Here is a 24,769-nt window from a genome sequence, read left to right as displayed (position 1 = left end):
AATACAGTAGCACACCTCTTTTATGGACACTGGCAGGACAAAAAAAAAAAAAATTGTCCATAAAAGGGGAGTGACTGTCAATCAGGGGTTTGTATACTTTAATTATACAATGGGAAATTATTTGGCAGTAAAAATAAGGGGGGGGGGTTTACTGTATTGTTTAATGGGTTTTGAAAGGACAAAAAGTTTGAGAAATACTAATAGTCTTTTGTTAGTTTTTCATTTAAGATGTGCTATTGATCACTTTATCAGAGGAAAGTATCATAGTTGATAATTATTAATATTAATAAAATTATATGTTCTTGACGTGTATGTTTTTCTAATCTACAAAAATGCAGTTTCAAAACTTCAGCGAATCAACTTATTTTGTGTGCGAATAAATGTGAACACATATGAACAGAATATTTGTGTCACTATTTTTAGTGGAACTCTTGGAGAATATTTATTTCACACTGACAACAATATTTAACCATTATTCATAAAATTTTGAATACAGTCGATGCCCGCTTTTACAAACCTCTAATTTACGAATCTCACATTTTTAGGAACTACTACTAAACCACACATGCACCTCATCCATATCCAAGTATCCAAGGAATGCTTGTCATGTGTTCCACAATTGTTGCCATCTGACTTCTGATTCGGAAGCAAACAACTCAACAGTTTATTTTGCCTGTATCAAGTACTATACAATAATCTTAAATGTAGGCCTGATTGCTCTCTGTGGACAAACATTTTTTAAAGGGAGATCAAATTGCATTTGCCCCTATGGTTGAAAACGACAGAAAACCAGCTTTAGACAGCATCCTCATGCTGGCAGTCAACATAAGTGATATGAAAAGCATCTCTAAGCAGCTGCCGACTGAGAATAAAAAACAGGCTGAAAACTTGGAGCAATTCCTATCGACAGTACAGCTCTTTCATGACTAAGCATGTGCAACTCTCAGTAAAAGCCACTAATTTTGGATACCTTTAGCTGGGACACCTTGTACTATTTCAAAATAGTAGCAAGATTGATACATGCATAATTTGGTAAAATATAAAGCCCAGAGTGTAGTAAAATATGAAATGAAATGCAAAAAACCTTATGATTAATGCAAAAAAATATGAATCTAAAATAAAGCAATATTTTTTTATTCTTTTATATTTCTGATTTGTTCAGCTTTATATAATTTAAAAGAAATTTAAATTATAACGTAACGTATTATGTAACGTAATCTCCCCCACACCATCCTCCTGGCAAGAAGGTCCAGGCTACTCATTTTTTGTCACTATTGTTGTGAAAGAATAACTTTTTTAGTTCTCCTTATGATTGGTTCCAATGATCATGTTAGTAATCGCCACCAATCGGCCGATTTCATTGGAATGTTGCCACCTTGAGATACTGTTGATTTTAATTTGAACTACTGTGATTGCATGCTAATTCACATGTTTCTGTTATGTCATATATATCCTATCTGGAGATCACGAGTAGTCTGTCGACTGGAAACAAAACCAGTTCTTGTATAAATGGTGTGTTTAGTCAATGCTTTTCCTCACTATAAATCCAGTTCCTCATCTGAAATGAGTTACTTGTTTGAACTATTGTGCTGAGGCACTTCAACCATTGCTGCCCGGTCTGTGTCATTTTAAAAATATAATCATTAATCTTACTTTCAGAGCTTATTGCAGAGGCATGACCTGGATATATTGAGGTCTGTCTAATGTGCAATGAATATCACAATGTTGTGATACACAATATAACAACTTTGACAGTGAAATTATTGATATCATGTAACTTTACATTTGCTGCTGGACATTTCTATCATGATTTCTAACCAGATGTGATTTTCGTAAATTGTATCGCGTAGATGTTGGGTCAACTTAAGTAAAAGATTGCTCCTCTGTCGGTTCATCTGTTGTGAGATGAGCATTGCTAATGAATCCAATTGGGAACAACCAATATGTGCCATAGTGATTATCGTGGACAAAATATTATTATGAAAGGTAAAATGATGGACCATGGTGAGAGAAATCAACTTGTTTTCTTGTTCAGAAAACATTTTAACAAATTTTTCTAAAGAATATTAATCATTGTGCAAATGAGCTTAAAGATTGTAAAGTATAAAAAAAAACTTGTTAAAGATAACTAAACTTCTTGTTGCGAAGCCTGCACATATGGCATGCATAAAAAAAATATACCAGGGATGCGAGTAACATTGCAAGTGAAAGAATAGTATTTCAAAACTTAACCATGCTCTCAAAGAAAATGCATCACATAAAAATGCATAGAATAAAACAAATGTAAATGGTGGGTATCATACAAAGAAAAATATATATACATATATATATATAACATTTCAATTTTAAATAAATGAAGAAAATTTTTTGATCACATCATTTATAAATGATTCATTGTCCAATCATTTGTACTATAAATACAAAAAAATACTTCATCTTAAGTACAATTTGAAATTTTTTTTAGGAAGAATAAATATATTACTATGTATTTTTGTTAAACTTGATGCCAATCAAGTTTTTACATTCTGAGATCTTGCTTCTTCAAGAATTTCACCAGCTCCGCATTTCAACAAGTTTGTTGCAAGATCATTCCCAAGTCTTTGTGCAGCAGCCAAAAGATGTTGTTTGATGTGTTGCGCTGTTATGCCAGCGAAATCCTTTGATGAAATAAAAAATTAAATTATAAACTATTTAGATCACCTCAGTAAACATAAGTAACGTATAAAAAACTGTAAACAAAGTCAAAATTTATTAAATTTTTGATTTATTCTGCATAGCTGTAGTATGAATTCAGGCAGCTACACATGCAACTTCAAGCTGTACAAATGCAAATATAAAGGCCAAAACAGGCAAAACACCCCAATGAGGTGAGTAAAAAAGAAAGATGCCCATAAAAATATGTATGTTAAAAACTAAAATACAGCCTGTAGCAACCTAAAATAACAGAAATTATAAAATGCAAGCATGCATGTTCAATATTTCTGTACAAGCCTGCTTGGGCATTTGTAAGAGAATTTTACACAAACATTTTGATTGTACAAGCAGCTTGAAGATTGAATGAATTTTGATAATGCATGCTAACATGAGCCATAAATAAAGGCATCTACCAAGCTTGTACAAGCTTCAACCAATCTACTCTCTTCAGTGAGTTCTGTTGGGTGTTGGTATTTTTTGTTGGTGTTATTCTTCTATACACAAGGACAAAGGCAGCCAAAACAAATGCATCATTGTCTGAGCTTGATATATTCCGTGATACACATGCTACTAAAAAAGCTTGATCATTTGCTACTAGGTAGTGTGTCTGTTTATATCGCGGCACACATACTTTGCTAGGACCTAGCACAGCCAAAGGCTTGCTTGTTATAGGCACATTTTTGATGCACGCTTTGTTTTGGGTGTGTCCTTTTTGAAGAAAAAATAACTAATAATTTTGCTGAGCACTTGTGAATTCAAGATTTCTTTACTAAGTACAGTAATTTGATGATTAACCTTGTCATTAAACTTGAAAAACAATTATGTCGTTAGTTTAGTGTGCTTTTGCGAATAAATTCAGAACTCCTGATTTGAAAAATATTTTTGTCAACAATTGTAAAATTTAATTTTTGAATTTTATTTCATTTTTTTGTTAAATTTGGATTTTTTTTATTTGCGAAATTAACTTGTCGCTGTTGACAAATTAACAAAAAAATTTTCCTTTGGGAGGGGGGGGGGGAGGGGAGGAGCCATGCTCTGGCTCTTAAAATTTTCACAAAAATTATGTGTACTATAATTTTCTGATCATTATAAATCATTCCTCTAAAAAAATGAACAAAATCTGGAGCAATTTTTATTTACAGCCAATATTCCATAAGCACCCAATGTTCCAATAAAAAATAATACATTTCAAAGTTTTTCATCTCCCATCAAACTATTGTTAAAAAGTAATAACAAAATTAGTTCATAGTAAGCCCATATGCGCATGTGCTTAGAGTTTTTTGTCAGCTTCTTTTTCTCTTACCGCAAGCTATCAAGCATGGAAAAAATAGACGTCATGCAATTCAGTAATATGTTCTTCAATAAGCTTGCTTATTTTGAATACACGTGCTAATAAGTTGAATATGAATTCAGCTTATTGGTTGAATATGCTCGAAAGTAGAGTGCTTTCATGCTTCTTAGTAGCATGTGTATCATGGTCCATGCAAGGGTTCTTGCAGAAGCAAAAGTGTGACATGGGGTGTCAAAAGGGAAGAAATTGTGTATGCTTCTACAAAAAGATTGAACATGCATGCTTATAGAGCTAGCGGATATGTGTGTAGCTGCTTCAGATAAGTTTTACATATGTACACCAGGGATTTACAAGCAAAAAGAAAAAAAATTAGAGGCCAGAGCCAATTTAACAGAAAAGTAAAAGCATACGTTTTTGTAAAAAACACTGTCTTTGAAAAAAAATTATTTCGAACAGTTTTTTTAAACTTTTTCAAAACTTGGGTGCCCCCCCCCACTTTTTCAAGTAGATGAGCATGCACAAACTCGGAAAATTTGGTGGCGTGTCCTCAGACTTCAATTTAGTAATCACACATACATAGAAAAAAGTGTTCCAGACTCTGCCATGAAATGGGCTGAAAGAGATCTCAGCAACAGGATAAGTCCTGGCGTTCATTCATTCATTCAGTAATCACACATAAAAAATTTCATGTGCAATGCCAATATTTTAATTGCCACAGTGATCCAGGATTTGTCAAGTGATGGTATATGCAGTTAATTTCAAGCATCAGTAAACAAAATTACATTCCACATGAATCTGTGCTTTTGGGTTTTGTGTGTGTGTGTGTGTGTCAGATATTTTTTACAGAAATGAGTACACAAGACGAAAATGTGGACCATCACTAAACAAATATAAAAATCAGAGTTTTTTTTATTATAAAGAATGGAGTGAAAAAAAAGGAAAAAAATGATTATTTAAAGTTCACACGAAATTCTTTTGGTAATATAAACTAAGAATATACAGCATGCTGAGTACTTAAATTGAACCACCAAAAATAACTGGGTATGTAGCAAGTTTATTGCAGCACTTACACAAATTACTGCATGCCTAGTTGGGGTGAAATAGATAGAGTAATATGCACTTGCACATATTACAGTCGAATCCCGTTATAATGAATGCCAAGAGACCGGAAGAATCATTTTGTTATAAAGGAATTTCAGGTTACCTAGTATTGTTTCTATTAAACTTATTTAGGGGATTAGAAAAGTGTTCGTTAAAATGAGATTTTCGCAATAACGGTATTCGTTAAAATGGGATTCGACTGTACTACAGATGATACCCACCTATAAACAATAGGTATTTGTTTTACCTAAATTTTTGACTCTAAAATTAAGGGGAAAGGGGATCATCTCATAGAAGTAAAAAATGTTTACATTACGAAGTTTACATTTGCTCAGATAGATATTAGGGGGGGGGGGGCACAGTGTATTCAGGTAAGTACATAACATTTTAAATAAGCATGTCCATGGTCTTGTAATACTAATGTATAAATATAATATAAAAATTTGTCTTCCAGCAACACTTTTGCCTGAAATGTATATCTTGCAAGGTACAAAAGAGCAAAATAATAAACTATGTTGATTGGAAAATATATTCTCACCACATGCTTGCGTTTTGTTTTCTCAGTTGATCCATTCAATACGATTTTCATGCTTTCGATAATCTTCCTACTTCCATCCAAACTAAACACTCCACCTTGTAGAGAAAGCTGCAAATATAGAAGGTAATAATTTTTTGTCACATATCTATTCAATCAGGAATAGATAGTTTTCCCCTTTATATATATATATATATACACACACATATAGAGAGAGACACACATCATATAATGTTATATGATTGGTATTAGCAAAGTATGAACTCGGAAAAAAATACTTTATGGTTTTAGGTATGTTTGGTTTGCATAACAGATAAACTATAATTTTACTCATATGTTTTATACAGAGTGGTTATAATTAAACTGACACTACTCAGACCTATGTAGCTCCAGTTCTGGAAGACTATTTTCATTGAAACTTGGTACAATCAACACTCGCTATAATGATCCCCCCCCCCCTTTGTTCTATGGGGGAATGGACACTATATTAGAAGGCAATTATACTGAACATTTTAAAAAAGTTATAAAGTTTGGCTTCCCTGGAAAATTGTGTATTTTACTGATGGAATTTAAAAAAAACATTTTTTGTTACAATACTGCAATAAAAATGTGTACAAAAACACAATTTAAATGCATAATACAATATGTGCATTCCACTTAGGAAAACACAATGTTGCGGTCAAAACCTTGATCAATTTTTTACTACACATGCTGCAAAATAAGTTCACTTGCCTCTACAGTCTAAATATTTTTCTATTGCGAAATTAAGTGAAATCATGCAATAAAATAAAAGTAATGGAAGAGCCACCATATGAGAAAATAAAACAGAATGGTAAGAAAAGTTTCCAGTGATGGTGCTTGCATACCACCAGGTTTTCTGGAAAAGTGGCAACACCTATGAACCATTTGTTTCATACCCCTTTCTTCTCCAAGCATCAAAGATCAAGGTCAAATCTATTCAACAACAGGTTTGTCCATTTCTTTGGAAAAAACCAACAAAAAACGGGTGGCTGAGTTGAGTTCGATTGTTGCAATGGATCGAATGATATTTAGGCTACCGGTCATTATATTGAAACTTGGTAATATGAACATACGTAATCATACATAATATGAGCCACGGGGAAAAGAAAACAAATAAAAAAGGGGTTCACCCTTTTCACCTGGTGGTAAAATTGAAATATTTTTTATTGCAGTTTTCTTTTCCCCATTGGTTTATATAATCTACATACAACGCTTCAATGAAATACATCCATCAGAACAGGTGCTGCTACCTAGCTAGGTCTGAGGATTGTTTGTTTAATTATAACCACCCTGTATGCATATAGTTTACAGTGCATACATCAATATTGTGTTTGATCTAATTATCTAATTGAAATTAGATCAAATATACATTTCATACTTTGCTAGAAACCATAAAGTCTTCTATAGAATGCTTGATTTCATACTTTGCCAGAAACATGTGGAGTGCTCAGATGCAAAACAGTGTAAGTCAATAAACATTGAAAATGAAATAAAAGCATCTTCAAAAGGATCTTTTTATTTCATGGCCAGTATAAGTTGTGTCATCTGATGCTGCAACATAAATAGCAACTTGAATGCTTTGGCTTCTTGAAAGTTTCAAGAATGAAGAGGCACTTTCAATACGAAAGTCATTTTTAAAAAACTGACACACTGATTGGCTTCTGAGATCTCCACATACAGAGTGATTTCATAACTCCTGTTGCTGCATAACTCCTGTTGCTGCTACTAGCTAATCGTTGATCTTAGAGGATACTTTTCTGATTAGGAAAAGTATCCCAATAACCCATACTCAAATACGTCATTCATATTGCAAGGGTTGTGCAGTTATTAAAATAAAGAAAAATTAACAACTGAAATAAATAAAATAATTGACTTTGTGGTTGGTTACTCTGTCCTCAAAAACCAATTAAGTTGTCAAAAGTTGTTTCTCCTGGTAACAAAAAAAAAAAACCACATGTATCTAAGTGCAACATTAACATTCATTGAGATATTTGAATTCAAAAATTGTTGAAAAGTTGGAAAGAACAGCATGAACGAGGAAAAGAAACGTTGCCCATTAGTTTATGCTGATCTTTCCAACTTTCCTCCACTTTTTGAGTACAAATATCTCCGTGTATACTGCACCTAGAAACGTGGAATTTTTTCACCCCTTGAGAGACAGGGCAATAACTTTCTTACAGAAAATTAGAGGACAGGGTGCCATTTTAAGAAGTTAATTTTTATATTTCAACACCTATACAACTCTTTGCAACATGAATGATGTACATCTGAGCTCTAAATGTTATTTATATACTTTTTCTATCTGGAAGAAGAATTACCTCTAGGATCAACGATTCACCAGTAAAATGCGGCAACAGCAATTACGGAATTACTCTATATGAGTATGAAATGAGGTTTCATTCAAATTTATTAATATAATAATAAACTAGGAGACATTTTATTTTCTGGATATTATGCTGAGGTGAACTCGGAAAAGAAAAGTCCTCTTGTCTCCGCTGGGACTCGAACGCAGGCCCTCTTGCTTACCGGGCAAGCATGCTACCATCTACACCACTGGAGACATGACCCTGCCTTTCTTATTTCACGCACTGTGGCGTGAGGCACTGAAGTAGAGACATTAGTAGCCTCTCTATAATAATAAACTGTTTGAAATATTCATCATATTTGAAATATGCATTATGTCAGGCCAGGGGTTCTCAAACTTTTTTCTAACTGCATCGTTCCCCGACAAAGGTTGGTGGCTGAAAAACTTTGAGAACAACAGTATTAAGTGACACTTATTATATGTTTTCTTTGTGAAAAAATAACAAAATAAACAAAAGAAAAGAAAATGCAACCATCAGCATACCTCATCGTTATCAACAATTGTGTTCACAGCAACTGGAACACTGCACCCTCCTTCTAATTTCTTCATGAAAGCTCTTTCTGCAACACAGCATAGTGTTGTATTTCTGTCACTGATTTCTGATAGCAAATTTAAAGTTGCCAGATCTTGGATTTTACATTCAACAGCTAATGCACCTTGACCAACTGCGTACATGCATATATCAGCTGGAAGAACCTGAAAAACATATAGTAATAGACCTCTTATAAAAAGAAATTGTTTTTTCCTTTTGTTTTCAATCACACAAGTACTGATTTTTCTTTACTTATATCAAAACAATCTCTATCTATATTGAGTTAATAAATAAACAGAGGGAATATAAAAAGGAAAGGAGGCAAAAACTATTATTTTTTAAATCAGAAAAAAAGTCTGATGATAGTTTATTTTGCATTATTAGAAATATAAAAAATATTATTTACCATAGACATGCGATCACACAGATCCATTCTCTCTAGTCCTGCAGCAGCCAATATGAGTGCTTCATACGTACCATCCTCATCTAATTTCCTGAATCTTGTATTCAAATTACCTCTCTGAATATATTAGTTAATTGTTTAACAAAATCATTATATAACTTCCCTCTTGTCTTTTGCACGCCAATGCATAGATATAATAAGATTTCACATTTGAATTTAACACTAGAAGGAACATGCCTGTCATTTTGACAGTTCTTGTGCGATTTCCATAATGATCAAAATTGTTCAGAATGTTGAAATTTCACTTTTCCTAAAAATACTGGAACACTATACTGTTCAACTATCATCAGTTTGAAAAAAATATCTGAGCTGAGATATTTTTAGTTTTATCTAGGAAGACCATAGCTAATCAATTTTGACTAGTAACGTTATAGACACTTTCATTACATGCACAGCAAATAATTTGTCAAATAATAACATAAATTTCCTCTAATATAGATGTTCTCGCTTCATCTAATTGAAAGCATCCTTACTGACTATTTAATAATAAAATATAAATACGGCCAAAAATGTAGTAATGTAAATCACTGGATCTTATCTGAAAGCTAGTAGAAATGTGACCACTTGATGACTGTTTTACTTAACCAATATTGGGTAAAAAACTGAAGCTGAATATTACTACCATGATATGTATGATAACAAAATATTGAAAAAAAATTCCATGTGAAACTCAATAAGGACTCCTTTTTATGAAACACATTTGATAACATATAAAGATAATTTGAGTGTTTTAAGGGTAAGAAAAAGAAAATATTCTTTTACCAAGTTCAGTGCATTGAAATTTAGAAATATAATCAAAGTGAGGGAAATTTTTCTGAAACTGTTTTGTTGTAAAACTTAGCAAAGTGGGTATTGATGAGATGACTCGAAAGCAATCTGTGCAAATACCTCATTTGCCAGAGTGCATTTTCTACAATGAATCCACTTATTATCAATAAATGCTTGGTCGGTTTATAGGGACAAAATTAGAAAGGTTATTTCCATCTTGTTGAATGTGGTGAGAAAGCTTAGGGAATCTTATCAGAATTTAGCCAAAAGGAACAACAAACACCCCTGTATCAGAAAAAAGACAGTGATGCCAGATCAATAATAAAACAAACAACACATTTCCAATCAGTGAGAAATCTGTGAGCGGAAAATGCATTCAAATGTGACAAAAGTATTCAAAAATGAAAAAAGTGTGATGTACCGATGAAGCTGCAGTTAAAATGTTCAGAATACAAATATTTTTTTATCAGTTATGCTTTGAGGAAGTTTTTGGACTTTAAAATAAACTTGAATTATGTAATTTTATTCAAAAAAAACCATAATTCAATGAAACATATTTCCTGGTTATTATGCCGGGGTCTCCATAGGGAGTCAAACCTAGGCTCTCTTGATAAACGGGAAAGCATGCTACCATCTACATCACTGGAAACAGGACCCTGCCTTCCCTATAATTCATGTTTTATTGCTTAATAATTGAGAAAATCAATAGTTTATAGTGAAAATTAATCTCTGGCCATTTTGACCAGTATCTGTTCCATTTAGGTAGAATGAAATGCTAGTCCTTATAGTGTTAAACAACAAAAAAATTCTTGGCACATGCAGACACTATTACCGAGAGCGTGCAGTTTGAATATGCTGCACATTTGGTGTCACTGAAAATTATTGAAAACTAAATTCATTCTGAACATTATATTTCAGCAAAAATTGCCAATGGATTTTTTCAAATCAGCAATTCATAATTCATGAGTGGGTTAGGAAATCTGAAAGACAAAATAGAAATTTTTGCAAGTGTACAGTTTTGAGCTAAATTTTTCCTAACATAAATATGTGTTATTAGGGATATTTGAAGGGAAAAATCTGATCTACTCACAGTAAATTTCTCTTCAATTTCAAAACATTCATACTTTCTTGTGAAGACATTCAAATTTTTTCTGCAAACAATAATGTGCCACGCCCATTATTTTTTTTCAATTTTATAATATCAAACTGGCCTACTCCACTTTTAGTGCACCCAAAGAACCTCACTGATTTTATCAATAGCATCAATAAGTTCTTTCCTGCAAGAACTAAATGATAGAAACCAGATTGCTGAGGACTAATCTTATGTATGAAATCAGTTCTTCCATTTTCCTTCAAAGTAAACCAAAGCTTGTAAAATCTTACTGCATGCAACTTTTTTATGAATCAAAATCATTAAGGGTGAATTTGCAGATTTAAACATTTTTCTTGTAGTAGGCCTTCATCCAAGTACTACCAGGTTTCCAATCAACCTTTTTTATACAAAGGAAAAAAGAAGTCCTCTTTCTCACTATCCCATATAGGATCAGAAATCCTTAAATTTACCACTTTCATTTATTGTTTGGTGAAATGGCCAGCTCTTGGACTTCTTAATATAAAAATTTACGTGGAATTGATACTAAACTTTGCCCATCTTCTATAAAAGAAGATACAAATGAAGTGATAAAATTGATAAATTTTTTTTTTGTTTAACAATTTTTTAGCCTACTTTTTAGTTTGAAAAAAAATTTAAAAAGTGAAAAAATATCATAAAAATTCCAAAAAAAATTTAAAGTAAAAAAGTGTTAAACAATGCTAAAAATGCAAATGTTGTCAACATCTGGGCCCTGTTCATTAAATAAAAATTTAATACATAAGAATTTAAATAATAACTATACAAGATGATGTGAAAATTAAATTTTTTTTTTTTGCACATTGATCATTGATGCAGAATGTTAATGATGCAGATGAGCAATTATTTTATAGAAATGGCACTCTTGTGCAGAAAATAGCCATGGTGCAACAAAAATGGCCTGATAAAATGAAAAACTTTGAAACAAATCCTTGTTAGCCCGAGTGCCATTACTAGATGTAGAAGAATTTAAAAGATGGGGAATCGAAGATCTTTCTGTTTTACTAAACCACATCAAGTTCATAGATCTTCTCCTCCAATGTGATGTTACCAGTTCACATTGCCAGTTATTCCAAAGCTGATATGAATTAATTGGGCTCAAGTGACAATTCTGATGATGGTGAATGTGAAAATTATGTTCATAACATGGCTGTTTTTTTTTTTAGCACAAGCATCAATATTATATAAGACTATTGTTAGCGGAGAGGTTGAAAAATGGTCAGGACTGTGAAGTTGTTTATCACAAACTTCAGACAGTTTTTTAAATTACACTTTTCAGTGTTTTATAAAAATCATTTTAAATTTTGAGCAGCTCCTAGCACAAATTAAACAATTTTCTATAAATACTTTAAGAAATGGCAGTTTGGGCTAACAAACGAAATTCTTAAAATTATATTTATTAGCTGAGGTACCACTGTACTATTATATATTCACAAGTGTTTCAAAGGATACAACACTCTCAAATGTCAAATGGGGATATTTGGATTTTAATTGTGCTATCCTTCTTAATGAACTGGTCCCTATAACACTAAAAAAACATCACCATTTTAATACATACATCAAAACTATATCTCTAAACATGCATGGAAAAATTAAGATTTCAAAAATGAAGTAAATAAAACATTTACCTTCCTTCTGGAAGGGACTCAAGTGTTTGTTCAGAATTTTTCGGACTCATAACAACTGCGTCAAAGGGATTCCCTCTTCTAATCATAAAAAATATTCATAATCACAAGATTATTTCAAAGCAATGAGGTGTACATTGGTTACAGAATTTATCATTTAAATTAATCAAACACGTATACAAAAACATAAACAAAATACAGTCAGCACTTCTTATAATGACACTATATTGTTGCGATTGTTCCATCACAATGGCAAGTAGGATGAGTCCCAAATGTTTTCATATAATGAGTATCCTATATAATTTCCTTTTGATATAAAATCCACCCAATATAACGTCTGTTTCCGAAGAAATGATGGAGTTGTAATGAGAGGCAACTGTGTATAAAATTATTTTATAAACATTTCATTTTCATAAGGAATTGATTTCCAAGTTATCATATAATTGTGCCAATCTTGTCCAAACCTGTGTCAATAATAAGGCCAGACACCTTAGTACCATTCATTTTTTACCACTGCTCTTATTTAGAGTTGATAGACGTCCCATGTATATTAGTTTTCTATATCAAAAAATCTCTGTGTCCTATAAATTTTTTTTTGTAAAATTTCAATAAAATTACAAAATCGAAAATTAAAATGCTTAGAGAAAAAACAACTTTTTATTAGTTTTAAAATTATCTTTTTTTTATGATCCCATATTTTTTGAGACTAAAAGAAATTTTTGTGTACTACCATCACATAAGTATAATTTATCATTGTACAACCAAAAAAATCTTGAAATATTTTTCATTAGCCTCAAAATTTTTTTGGAAAACTTCTGAGTGTTACAAATCGACCACCTCTGTTGCAACACACACATGAATCCAAAAATCCAATGATGTTAGCTAAAAATATATGTTCTACATTGCTAAAAAGGTAATTGCATTATACACATGAACCGATGTCCAAAATGACCTTTTTAATAGTTACTGTACAATGGTAATTTTTTCAACTATGGATGATATTAGATGGAAAATCACTATGCACTGGAGTTGTTGAATCATGCTCACAAAGTTCATGGGTATGATTCTAAAATGGTTGAAAAGGAAAAAAAAAGGTTTGGCAGATTTAATGTTCACTGGACATTCGGAAATGTACTATAGATACAAGTTTTCCATCACATATTAAAACCACTTCAAGATTATTTTATTTAGGGCAAGAAAAATTTAAAAATTCGAGGAAAAATCCAGAATGCAGTTTGAAAGCAAATGAAATTAACTGGCTAGCATCCATATCACATATATTAAACATATAACAGACATTATGGGGAGGCATATTGGTCCTTGAGAATGTTCAGAAATTATCTTTGCGCCAAAAGTTAAATAGCTAATTTACTTCTCCAAGATCTGCCTAATGCAGTTTGTGACTGTGTTAGGAGTGCTGTTTAACAAGTTATTGATTACTGTAATTATGGCAGGGAATCAATTAAAATTTTTAACTGGTTAATCAAAATTTTTTAATAAATTAAGTAATTAATCCAATTTTAATCAAATATTTTTGAATGATAACCATTCATAACAAATGTAGTGTTGGTAACGTAGTTGATTGAAATTAACTTATGTTACAAAAATATGTTTTATTCATTTCATGCACCTATTTACCAGATACGAACAAATACATGTATAGGAATAGATTAAGAAACTCTGGCCACCTACATGAAGCAATTTAATATGCTGAACATAAATGTCATATTTTTGAATTCTTCTAGGAGGGAGTTTCTCTCCCAGTTGGCAATGGGGGGGGGGGGGTTGATTGCTTCCCGAATGACAAAACTGCTGTTCCAAGTAGAAATAATATATTTTGGTTCAATTAATTGACTAATTGAATGAGCCCAAATGTTATTATTGAAAATTAGCAAAAAATATATATATTTACTTGCAAACTGCACCAATGGTCATTCCTTCTGGAAGAGTTGTTGGCAGATCTTTGAGTGAATGCACCACAACATCAACCTCATTTGCTTCTAATGCAACTTCAAGTTCTTTGGTGAATAAACTTTTTTGTCCTATCTGTAAAAAAACAAAAATCAACCATTTCATAAAAAGGGTTCACAATTCCAGTTAATCAATGCCATAAAAAAAATGTTATCATGACATGTGCAAATTTATACTGTATAACTTTTCTTAACCAGCCCAACTGGGACAAAAGAATCGGGCATTTTTAAGAAAATCTGATTAAACTAAGAAGATCAAACCCAATACAAAATTTATGTACAGTAGACCCTTGATAATCTGGCTGTGAGCTAGTCCAGCCCTGTTCAATAATTCAGTGTTTTGCTTTGAGCATAGAAGAGGAAAACATCTCACTGCATGTCTGTGCACAGAAGTTTATATTATAGTGAACTTCAATATGATAGTTTGCAGACAAAGAAAAAATATTACTACAGAAGAATTATCAGTAAACCAAGATGCAGCAGTTAGAGTATAGACATTTCCAACAAGCCTTGAATAAATATCTCTGTAGAGTGAAGAGTGATTTATTGTTACAGTGAGTATCATTGTAGTGAGGTTTAACTGTATTTAAATAAGCTTTTCAGTTATCTTTCAGTAATATGGCACACACTGGTCTGATATGTGCCAGATTAGTAAGAGTCTACTGTATTGTATATTGAATCTTTTTGGCATTTTACAGGGAAATACTGTACTGCATGAACACTATTTGAAGATTAAACTAATAAAATACAATTGAAAATGAAAAGATTATGCTTTAAGGTAAGGACTTCATGCTATATGTGCGAATATATTTTAGTAAATTAAGGTAACTTATGACATTAAGTAAAGAAAGGAATTTTTCAAGGCTAGTTAACAGGGAAATTTGACTAAAAGACATGCACACACTATAATTCACGACTTGGCAACACTTATACATATTAGTAATTGTACATATTTGTAAGTGCATATGTTATGGTAGAAGCCCAAGAACTGGTAAAAACTAGGATTTATCGAAGCCGACTAGTAAAAGTCCAAAGAATTCCAGTGAACATTCTTATTTTTGGCATTTAGTAAATAAATTTCTTCTACTAATGATTGAAACATCACTTATTTTCTCTGAATCAGCTATTAATTAATCATCACTACATAATGCAGGTTGTTCATAAATGGTTTAGAAAAAACTAGAGGGTTGATAGTACCCATCAAGACTAACAATATTTGCAATGGAACCTATGTAGTCGCAATAAACTGAAGAGTATCAGAAAAGCACAAAGTAAATTTGACTGAAAAAAAAAGTCATAACAAAATTATAAGTTGCACAATTTCATGCACATCAGCAAATGAAGGACTGGTGCACCTGTTTATAGATTTCTGGTGCTGTATTTATCTTGCTTGCTGCGATACACAAGGATTTTTATGATGAGATCTTCCAAAGAGTATACAGATGTTTTGTACACCAATACTTTCATGTGCCCCACAAAAAGAAGTTCAGTATCTTCTGTTACAAGTTAGGTATGGTGAGTGTGGAGACCATGCTGCAGGTCCACCATGCCCAATCATGCTGAGTGGATTGTGACCATAGGTTCCATTACAAGTATTTTTCATTTTGATGGTTACTAACAACCCTCCAATTTCTTCTACACAGTTTATGAACACCCTGTAGTATCAAATATTTATTCATAAAAAAAAATCAATTAGTTATATTTCTTTTATTTTTCTTATAGTTGATAAATTTTCTGAATCACAGATTCCAGGTGTTTCAAAAATTTACCAATAGTAACGATGCTTATAACTATTCCCATTTCAAGCTTTTACCAGTTTGCTATGTAAATCCTATGTTCTACCAGTAAAACCTCAAGAATTTTCTTGTCTCTGGGCTTTTACGTGACACACAACCTATTCAAAAGAAATATCTTTAATAAAATATAGAAAGAATACATATAGCATATTCATTGGAATTCATATCTTTGAATGTAAGAAGCCATTTTTTAAGATACCATATTGATCAAATTTCCAATAAAATTTAATGTAAAATTTGAATATCAATGATGTCACACCAATAATTTTATATAGCCCAAAGTTTACAAAACTATAGTCCATTACTTTTCCATAAATCTACAGCATAACTTATATTCGAGTATGAACTTGGAGTGAAATTAAATACAACTGATTATTTACTTTCGATAGAGGAGTGTTTAAAATTTTATCGCCAGTAGTTGCCATAGTTATGATCTCGTATTTGATTTCAGGATGATTTTTCTTCAGGAGATCTTTCACATAATTGGCCTGGAACAATGCTAACTGAAAGAAAAAATTGCAATATATGAAGACAAGATACTTGGCATAATATTTTATAACTCTTTTATGAATTAAAAGGGTAACACACGTTCACCATTAATTGTAAGGCAAATGATAGATTAATGGTGAAGGTGTGTGTCACTGAGATATAATATTCCAACATTTATGAATTACATAAAAATGTAATATAATACATTTATTAGAGAAGAAAGCTGTTTAAGTTGTCACAGAATTTAACAAAAAACTATATACATTTTCTCCAGTTTATCAGCATTCATAAAATTAGAGCAGGGGTTCTCAACTTATTTCCCAGGTATGGGTTGAGACTCAAACTTGAGTCTTGAGTTCTGAGATGGGTCATACAAATGCACTTAGTCTGTTAAAAATGCACCAATTAATCATCACTGATTTAACTAATTTCAAAGAAAAACAGTCTCATGGGTCCCAAAGCTGATCTTGTTGATTTCGAGTAGTGGCTGAAAAAAAGGTTAAGAACCTTTGAGTTAGAGATTACTATATTCTTTTAGTGTGCAGTTGGGTACCTGGCTCTTGCGAGATCCAATTCTGATGATCTTAGGAAGCTCTTTCTGGCCAACTTCAATTTTACTAACTCTATTTTTGTCCTATATATAAAAATATATACATAAAAAACTCATCATTAAGTTCATATTATGTTCAGAGATGAAATACTAAACTGAAATCAAGTTTTGAATATACATCACATTAAATGAGAAGAAAGCATAACAATTACTAGGGCTGAATGAATGATTCCAAAACTTTGCCACTGAAATTATCCCGTTGCTGAGATCTCTTCCAGCCCAGCTTCATGGCAAGAGCTTGGAACAATTTATTTTGAGTAAAAAAAACTTACCAGGGCTGCATAAAATGCTGCATTTATGCCCTCAAAAAATTAAAAATATGCTCTGTAAAACAAGAAGAATGACTTAAAAACTTTCCTCTTGCATTTCTGGTAAAATTAATTTCAAAGTCGCAGGCCCTGAATACAAAACATAAATTATGATTCAATTTAATCAACAAAAATGATAAATCAACTATTTACTGTCATGTTATTCTTGGGGGGAAAAGACAGTGAAATGAGAACTTGAGGGAATACCAGAAAACCTTGAGGATAAGCAGGGGCAGCTCAAGCTTACCTGTTTCCTAGGTACCAAGCCTCGTGTGCCACTCCTAAAGATGACCCTCCCTGGTGGCTGACTGGGTTTTAGCCTAGGTGATTCTGGGATAAACCTGATTTTGTTAATACAAAGCTACTCGCAATCGTTTAATGGACGAAATGCTTGTAACCATACATCCAGTTTAAAAAAATTTCCAGTATTTCGGTCCAAAATAATTTTATTGTTCTTGATTATGCAGATAACATGATACACACCACAGCTGTTATTGACGAGCCATCATTACAATGGCCACCCATAACCTACAGCACAGCCTCTAGGCTGGAACCTTTCACAATCTCTGTATAGTGAGTTTATAGCACGAAAAACAAAAATGACGAGAGTCGTCCCAAACTGGATCCTTTGTGAGCGCCACGATTATCACTCAACCTTATCTTGCAAAGAAGTATAACAGGGCAACTTTTTTGGGAAATTTATTTCAAATTCGTTTCTGGTGCTCCAGAGCCAGACAAGTCAGAAGTCAAATTTTTCCATTTCCTATTATTTGATCGTTCCAGAAATATTACTATTTGATAGCAGCAAAATGCACACTTACCCCCTTGTGACGGAGTACATTCTTGTTTCTGGTATTATGGCTCTAGGCCCTGTATGTTCACTCAACATCTTTGTCATAATAGTATGGCTGAAACGCATGGAAATTATTAAAAATTTTGGTGTCCAACTGAATCCTAAGCTACCACACCCCTTGCACCCTCGCTTAAGCCACCCCCTGAGGATAAGACTAGCTTGCAACAGGTATACTTCATAAAATCCTGTCTCTAACTTGAAGTGGGGAGAAAGAATTAGTATTTCACTAGGACGAATGCAAAGGTTTTTGAACACTAAGATTCTCCTTTTTTTATCTTGTCCTTCATAAAATGGGATGGCAAGGGGAAGAAAACTATTTTTCACTGAAAATGCAGAGAAATATACAAAATAATGCCTTAAAATCATTCAAATGTTCTATCACGTAGAAATAGTGAAATATGCAAAAAAAAAAAAAATAATAATAATAATAATAATAAAACAATGCAGTCATAGAAATCCTATCTTTAGCAATTACCAAAAGAGCCTTTACATGTTTTTGGTATGAGCTGTTCTCAAGAAACCAGAATGAACAATGATCAAAATTAATTTACAGCATATCTAATTAGGATGCAATGATATAATATATTGAAACACAAACTCAAAGTAATTTAATTACCGAGATGTAGCCATTCCTTATTTTCTTCACAGGTGGTTCACCATTGATTTCTTCCATGGTTACTACACTTATAATTTATGAATCTTCCTTGAAAAAAATAAATAAATAAAATGCAAAATATTTTCAAGGGTGTGTTTCTTTTATAACATAACAGAACATCATTTATGGAATGCATTTTATTGATTAGAAAGCCAATCCTTTTTTAATCTGTGATTTTAATTGTGTCTACTGCATAACTTTATCACTAGGGTATTGTTATCACTTTTGCAAAGTATGTAACAGACTAATATAATAACATGGGAAAACATTCATTTATACTGATCAGGATTTCGGTTCCTGTTATCAATTTTTTTGTCTACATTTTTTTTTCGCACATTTTTCACCTTAGGTGTAACAAGACTTATTTTTTTCCACCATAAAAGTTATCATTATCAGCCTGTAAGACTATGTAGGAGGTCAGAGGGTGTACACACCCCTTCCCTTGAAGTTCGTAACCAAATACGAACATTTCCGTATTTGGTTCACAATACCCTATTCAAGCAATAGTAGGTGGGCTTGACAAATCGAGAAAATATTTAGCCACCAGCTCCATTTCTTAGGAGCCAAGCACAGTATTTTGCTCAAGAAAAATGGTCCTAAATAATGCTTTATTTTACTTTTCCCATGTTAAAAGATGTAATGCTACTTCTGCAATGGCTTACCTATAATGGAGACCAGAAAAGGCACATTTCTTCAGTTCTTGGTCAGTTTCACAATAACTTGACTGGAAGATTTTTTCAGGGGATCTATGGGACACATACTGTACATTAAAAATACTATCATAATTCGTAAAATGTGTCAAACTTTTCATTAATGGCTAAATATTAATAATAAAAGCAGGTTCCATGGCAGAAAAACCATGGGCAGAGATAGGGGGAGCATGAGGGGGCATTGCGCCTCCCCCCCCCCAGCATTAAAGGTGGAGTCGACTGATCTAATGTATATGTGTATATATGAATTGACATCATCATCATCGTGCCCTCAGCAATAATGGCCGAGCCCTCGTCCCCCCAGACTTTCAAGTCTATCTCCGCCTATGCTTGAAACAAAAATATTGTTTTAGAACAATATGAAAAAAGAAAAGGCACAATTAAACATTTTGCAACCACTTATGTGGAGAAGAAAAGCAGAGTTGTCCCATTCGATCAAACAGGACATATGGACATCATATTCGCTTTCGTTCGGATATAGTTATTAGAAACTCAGTCCCAATGTGATCACATTTAGAGATGTGTATCAGTAAAGTGATGGAAGTTCAATTTAGGCTGAGTAATTAAAAAACCATAATGAAATAGGGGTAACAGTATGCTATGTAATTAGGACAATGACTAATAATTTGTATCATGTATTTTACAATAGTGGTCAGATTATAGAAATGAATCTGCGATATTGCAGCCTGTGAGCTACAAAAATTTTGCTGCCTTTCTTCCTTCAAGTCTGCTTTTCTTGACCCCTCATTCCTCAAATATGCTGCCCTGTACAATAACCCGCTTGACCCTCACTCCTTTGAATATGACAGTCTCTCTAAGTCACTCCCATGCTTGCATACTTTTTCTGTCACACACATGATCAAATACTCTTTAGGCCCTGTTTTGGTAGCTAACTGACCTACTACTTGTTTTCTAGATCAGTCTTTTGATCATTCCCATGCTTGCACACACTCTAGGTAACTCTTTTGATATGCTGGCATACTGCTGCACTCACTCACATGCTTGCACACATTCAAAATCATTGACTAAACTGATCACTTGCTTTCTAGGTCAAGTTTAGGTCACTCTTATGCTTAAACACTCTAGGTGACCTAGAGTGTTTATCAGTGTTCAAAAGAGTTACCTAGAGTGTGTGCAAGCATGGGAATGACTTATTATAGTCAATCAGATGTTTGCACATACTCCAGGTCACTCTTTTGGTTATTCCCATGCTCCAGGTCACTCTTTTGGTTATTCCCATGCTCTCACACTCTTTAAGTCACTTGTTTCATCACTCACCATAACAAAGTCATAACTAGTTCTTCACTTTCAAGGCAGAGGTGCATTTATGGTTTTACTGCCTGTGTGGTGCACAAATTTTGCTGCTCTTCTCACATTCTACTAACTTTCCTGACTAATAATTTCTCTAATTTTCTACCAATCTGAATTTGCTGACCTGGGCTATAACCCCTCTAAGCTGCCCCCCCCCCTTCCGTAAATAAGCCACTGCTGGAATATATAGACATAAAGTATAGTCGACACGACTATAAGAATCAAATTGGCAAAACGAAAACCAAACATTATTTTAATGTAGGAAAATCATTGGTTATAAGAACCAGATTTACGCTTATAAGAATTTTAAAAAACTTCTCTAAGAGCTACCACTGTTCATCTCAGTGGTAGGAATGTGTAGAAAACAGAATTTTTGTCATTCACAAGGTTATTTGGTGAACTACTTATTGTTACCTTTTTCATCTTTTGCTGCAACCTCAACCATCCCATAGCCTACTGACTGTTGCCTCCTCCCCCACCTAAACAGTGAGGATTACAGCTTTGCAGTAAAGCCGGTTTCCATGAATGACAGAACTTATTTGCAAGACGCTTATGGTAAAGAAAAAACTAGTCAAAAACCATTTTTTGTCAAAGTTATTAGATAAGCCAATCTAATGGGGCTGAAAGTTGCTAGCTGTCCCATATGCTGCTGTGGTGATAGAATGGTCATAGTGACGAACTCGCATCGCAAGGATCCAAGTTTGAACCCCCACTAGCGCCACAGTGGTGGTTGGCGCTGATTTGGTGGTTCTCGACTTTGAGGTGCGAATGCAAACCAATCTCCCCGTCAAAAAGTCTTGCCACAGAGAGCAACAGGCCTAAAACGGTACAAATTTAAATCATTGCACTTTACTCATAGTTTGAAAGTACATGGCAGCTTTTAACCCCAAAGCAGAATATGCCAAAATCTGTGATGTACATTGCATAATAATCAGTGCTTCTGCAGAACAATTTGAGAAAGAATTTTAGGAAAAGAGATTTTTTTGCATGGGAAACACTTTAAATGAATTTCTACCACAGAACAACTTCAGTCAGCTGAGGACTCGTTGCAGAACAATACAAAACATTCTGCTTTGGGGGGCTCTTAATTTCAACACCAGCTGTTGGGTGCAGTCCTAACTCAGACTGTTGAGTACAGCTTGTCGGAGTGCACACACTACTGACTGTACATGCACATTTCCGGCACAACTCATTCGGTACTAAATTGCACATGACAATAGAACAGATTTGTGTTCGGTTTGAAAGAAAGAAAGTCTGAGAAAAATCAGACACAACACAAGATAGAAAGTTAAACTGTTGGGTACACACACTCACATTTCCAGCACAACTCACTCAGTAGTAAATTTTCCAAATGAGAATAGGGCCGGAAATGTGGTTTGTTTGAAAGAATGGAAGAGCTGTCCCATGTATATGGGACTTAGGCCTGTTTGTAGGAGGAGAGACAAGGGTGCAATGCATTGCCATGTTCATAAATTATTAGGTGAGGGCCCCAAAGCAGAATATGGTGGGAAAAAAAGTGTTACTACTACTAAACCACACATGCACCTTATCCACATTCCTCTGTGGAATTTCTAATGAACTGGTACATGTTGGAATGTGTGTGTTGTGAACCTAACCTGAAGTTTGTTACTGTGTATTGCTTGTTATGTGTAGTGCTACACTCTTTTTTTAAATTTTATATTGTCAATTTTTCTAACAATGAGTGAAATGCAATGATTGAATAATTGTACTGTTGTAGGCTCATTGCTCTCTGTGGCGAGAATTTATAAAGGGATCAGCTCACATTCACGCCTTAGAGTTGGGAACCACAGGAAATCAATTCCAGCCGACCATCACTGTGAAGATGGTTTTCAAACCTGGAGTTTCAAACCTGGGTCGTTGCCATGTGAGTCCGTCACTATGACCGTTCAACCACCACAGTGCTACTGCAGAACACCCTGGAAGGATTTTAAGAAAAATGTACAAAACACTATTATGGAAAATTTTTTAGTACTACTACTTAACCGACATGCACCTCACCTCGTACACATTCCTTTATGGAATTTCTAACGAATCAGCACATGCCAGAATCTGTGTTCTGAGTGTATGCTTGTCCATAACGTATTTATGCTATAGTGTTGTGATTATTTCGTGTTCATGCTGCTATCTGGCTTCCATTCTCCAAAGTAAAGATGGAAATGCTTGAATTTTCATGTTTTGTCAGTATCGTGTTATAGGCCTGCCTGTCTGCGAAGAGACTTTTTCAAATGGGAGACCCGCTCACATTTGTGCCTCGAAGGTAGAAAATCAACTTCAGCCGACCATCACTGTGTTGTAAACGGGGTTTGAACCTGGATCCTCAGGAGGAGAGTCCAGCACGATGCTCACACGAAGGCACAGCCGGTAAATTTTTACTACAGAACATTTCCAGCCAGTCGAGAGCTCATAGCAGAACAATCCAAAACATTCTACTTTCGGGATTGGGGCAAAGGTGAAATAGTCATTGATTCCCCCCAAAGGCTCTAGTGCCCATGCTTTCGAGAGGCTCCTATAAAACACTGACCTGAAAAGGGGGAGCTGACTGAGAGTATTAGTTGTGCACATTTATAATAAAAACTTGAAAATCTGGTTAGTTTAAGAAGCTGCTAATCCGAGATTAACATTCCAAAACTCTTAAAAACTAATTAACTTAAAGACAGCGTTTCAAAACATCATTGAACTTCAAACATAAAAAATGATCATCTCAAAAAAAATTAAGAAGCGAATACGAATGAATCTCACAATAGTTACAAACCTCAATGACCTTCAATCGTATTTTAAGGAATGGATTTGTTTACTCATCCTCCATCACTTACCATTGAAGGAGAAAGATGATCTTCGTGATGGATGAATTAGAAGCGAATAATCTTTTTTGGATGAAGAAGTTGCTGCCCCCCTAAAGTAAACAAACACGATCTGATAACGCTACGGAAAAGAGATACATTTTCCCCCCTCCCCTCACACTCCGCTTGTGATCGTCTGAATCGTGAAAAAGAAAAGGACGATCGTTTCTTATTAAGAAAGAGTCCGATACGTGGCGATCAGAACAGCTGCTGACCGATCACGATCTGTCCTGAACAGGGCTACAATTTAAAAATGGACCCCATCAATACGGCAGCTTTTCCCCCTGCAAAATTGAAAACATTGCCACCTGAGCGAAAAATCCAAAATCTAGAGCAGACGAAACCGGAAAAAAAGCGTACGGTCGTAGTTTTGATCTTCTTTCTGAATTTCCGTTCAAAAACAGCAGCACGTGTAATTATTTTTAAGAAGCAGAGTTTTTCTGAATCGCCGGGCCGCACGATAAACCGGGCCGTGAATAGTTTTAAGTGAATTTATAACCCATTATAGGCGTGCGTATGACCGGGCCTTCCACTCACATAAAAGAAATCAACCGGGCCGCACGCTTCCAAAGGTGGAGAACCGCTGATTTAAAGGGCTCGAATACCGATTAGCAGACGATGAGTGGTTAGCACAGTTTCTCAACCTTTTTCCACCCCGTGGCCCCTCACTTTGAACCATATT

General features: G+C 33.8%; 1 protein-coding gene across 3 annotated transcripts; it reads right to left on the bottom strand.

The window, feature by feature from the left end:
• Positions 1–1,354: 1,354 nt before the first annotated feature.
• Positions 1,355–24,415, bottom strand: Hmbs (porphobilinogen deaminase-like protein l(3)02640). Of its 3 annotated transcripts, none has more exons than XM_089243623.1 (12): positions 24,061–24,415; positions 19,868–19,951; positions 19,167–19,249; positions 17,333–17,413; positions 16,671–16,793; positions 14,437–14,570; positions 12,528–12,605; positions 12,352–12,427; positions 8,946–9,059; positions 8,491–8,703; positions 5,625–5,732; positions 1,355–2,657 (listed from the first exon to the last, which is right to left on the bottom strand). In XM_089243623.1, the coding sequence occupies exons 3-12, from the start codon at positions 19,221–19,223 to the stop codon at positions 2,511–2,513; spliced, it is 1,131 nt and encodes a 376-aa protein (XP_089099749.1). In that variant the 5' UTR covers positions 19,224–19,249; positions 19,868–19,951; positions 24,061–24,415; the 3' UTR covers positions 1,355–2,510. The 3 variants fall into 3 exon arrangements, with proteins under 3 accessions (XP_089099749.1, XP_089099748.1, XP_089099750.1); XM_089243622.1 differs by having other exon boundaries at positions 2,370–2,657; positions 19,167–19,253; positions 24,061–24,409; XM_089243624.1 differs by having other exon boundaries at positions 2,403–2,657; positions 19,167–19,253; positions 24,000–24,071.
• Between the last annotated feature and the right edge of the window lie 354 nt (positions 24,416–24,769).

The sequence above is a fragment of the Pholcus phalangioides genome, unplaced genomic scaffold (assembly GCF_987345545.1).
Source record: "Pholcus phalangioides strain wild (caught in Gottingen) unplaced genomic scaffold, Ppha-v1.0 ptg000015l_1, whole genome shotgun sequence".
Classification (NCBI taxonomy): Eukaryota; Metazoa; Arthropoda; class Arachnida; order Araneae; family Pholcidae; genus Pholcus; species Pholcus phalangioides.
This window is presented reverse-complemented; position numbering and strand designations above follow the sequence as displayed.

What these genes read in the sequence shown, in the direction of transcription:
- Hmbs (XM_089243623.1), bottom strand. Translation starts at nt 19,223, where the DNA reads ATGGAAGAAATCAATGGTGAACCACCTGTGAAGAAAATAAGGAATGGC. An exon ending in ACCATTGGTGCAGTTTGCAA is followed by an intron (nt 12,606 to 14,436) that starts GTAAATATATAT and finishes TTTTATGATTAG; the next exon opens with AAGAGGGAATCCCTTTGACG. An exon ending in GAGTCCCTTCCAGAAGGAAG is followed by an intron (nt 12,428 to 12,527) that starts GTAAATGTTTTA and finishes ATGTTTTTTTAG; the next exon opens with TGTTATAGGGACCAGTTCAT.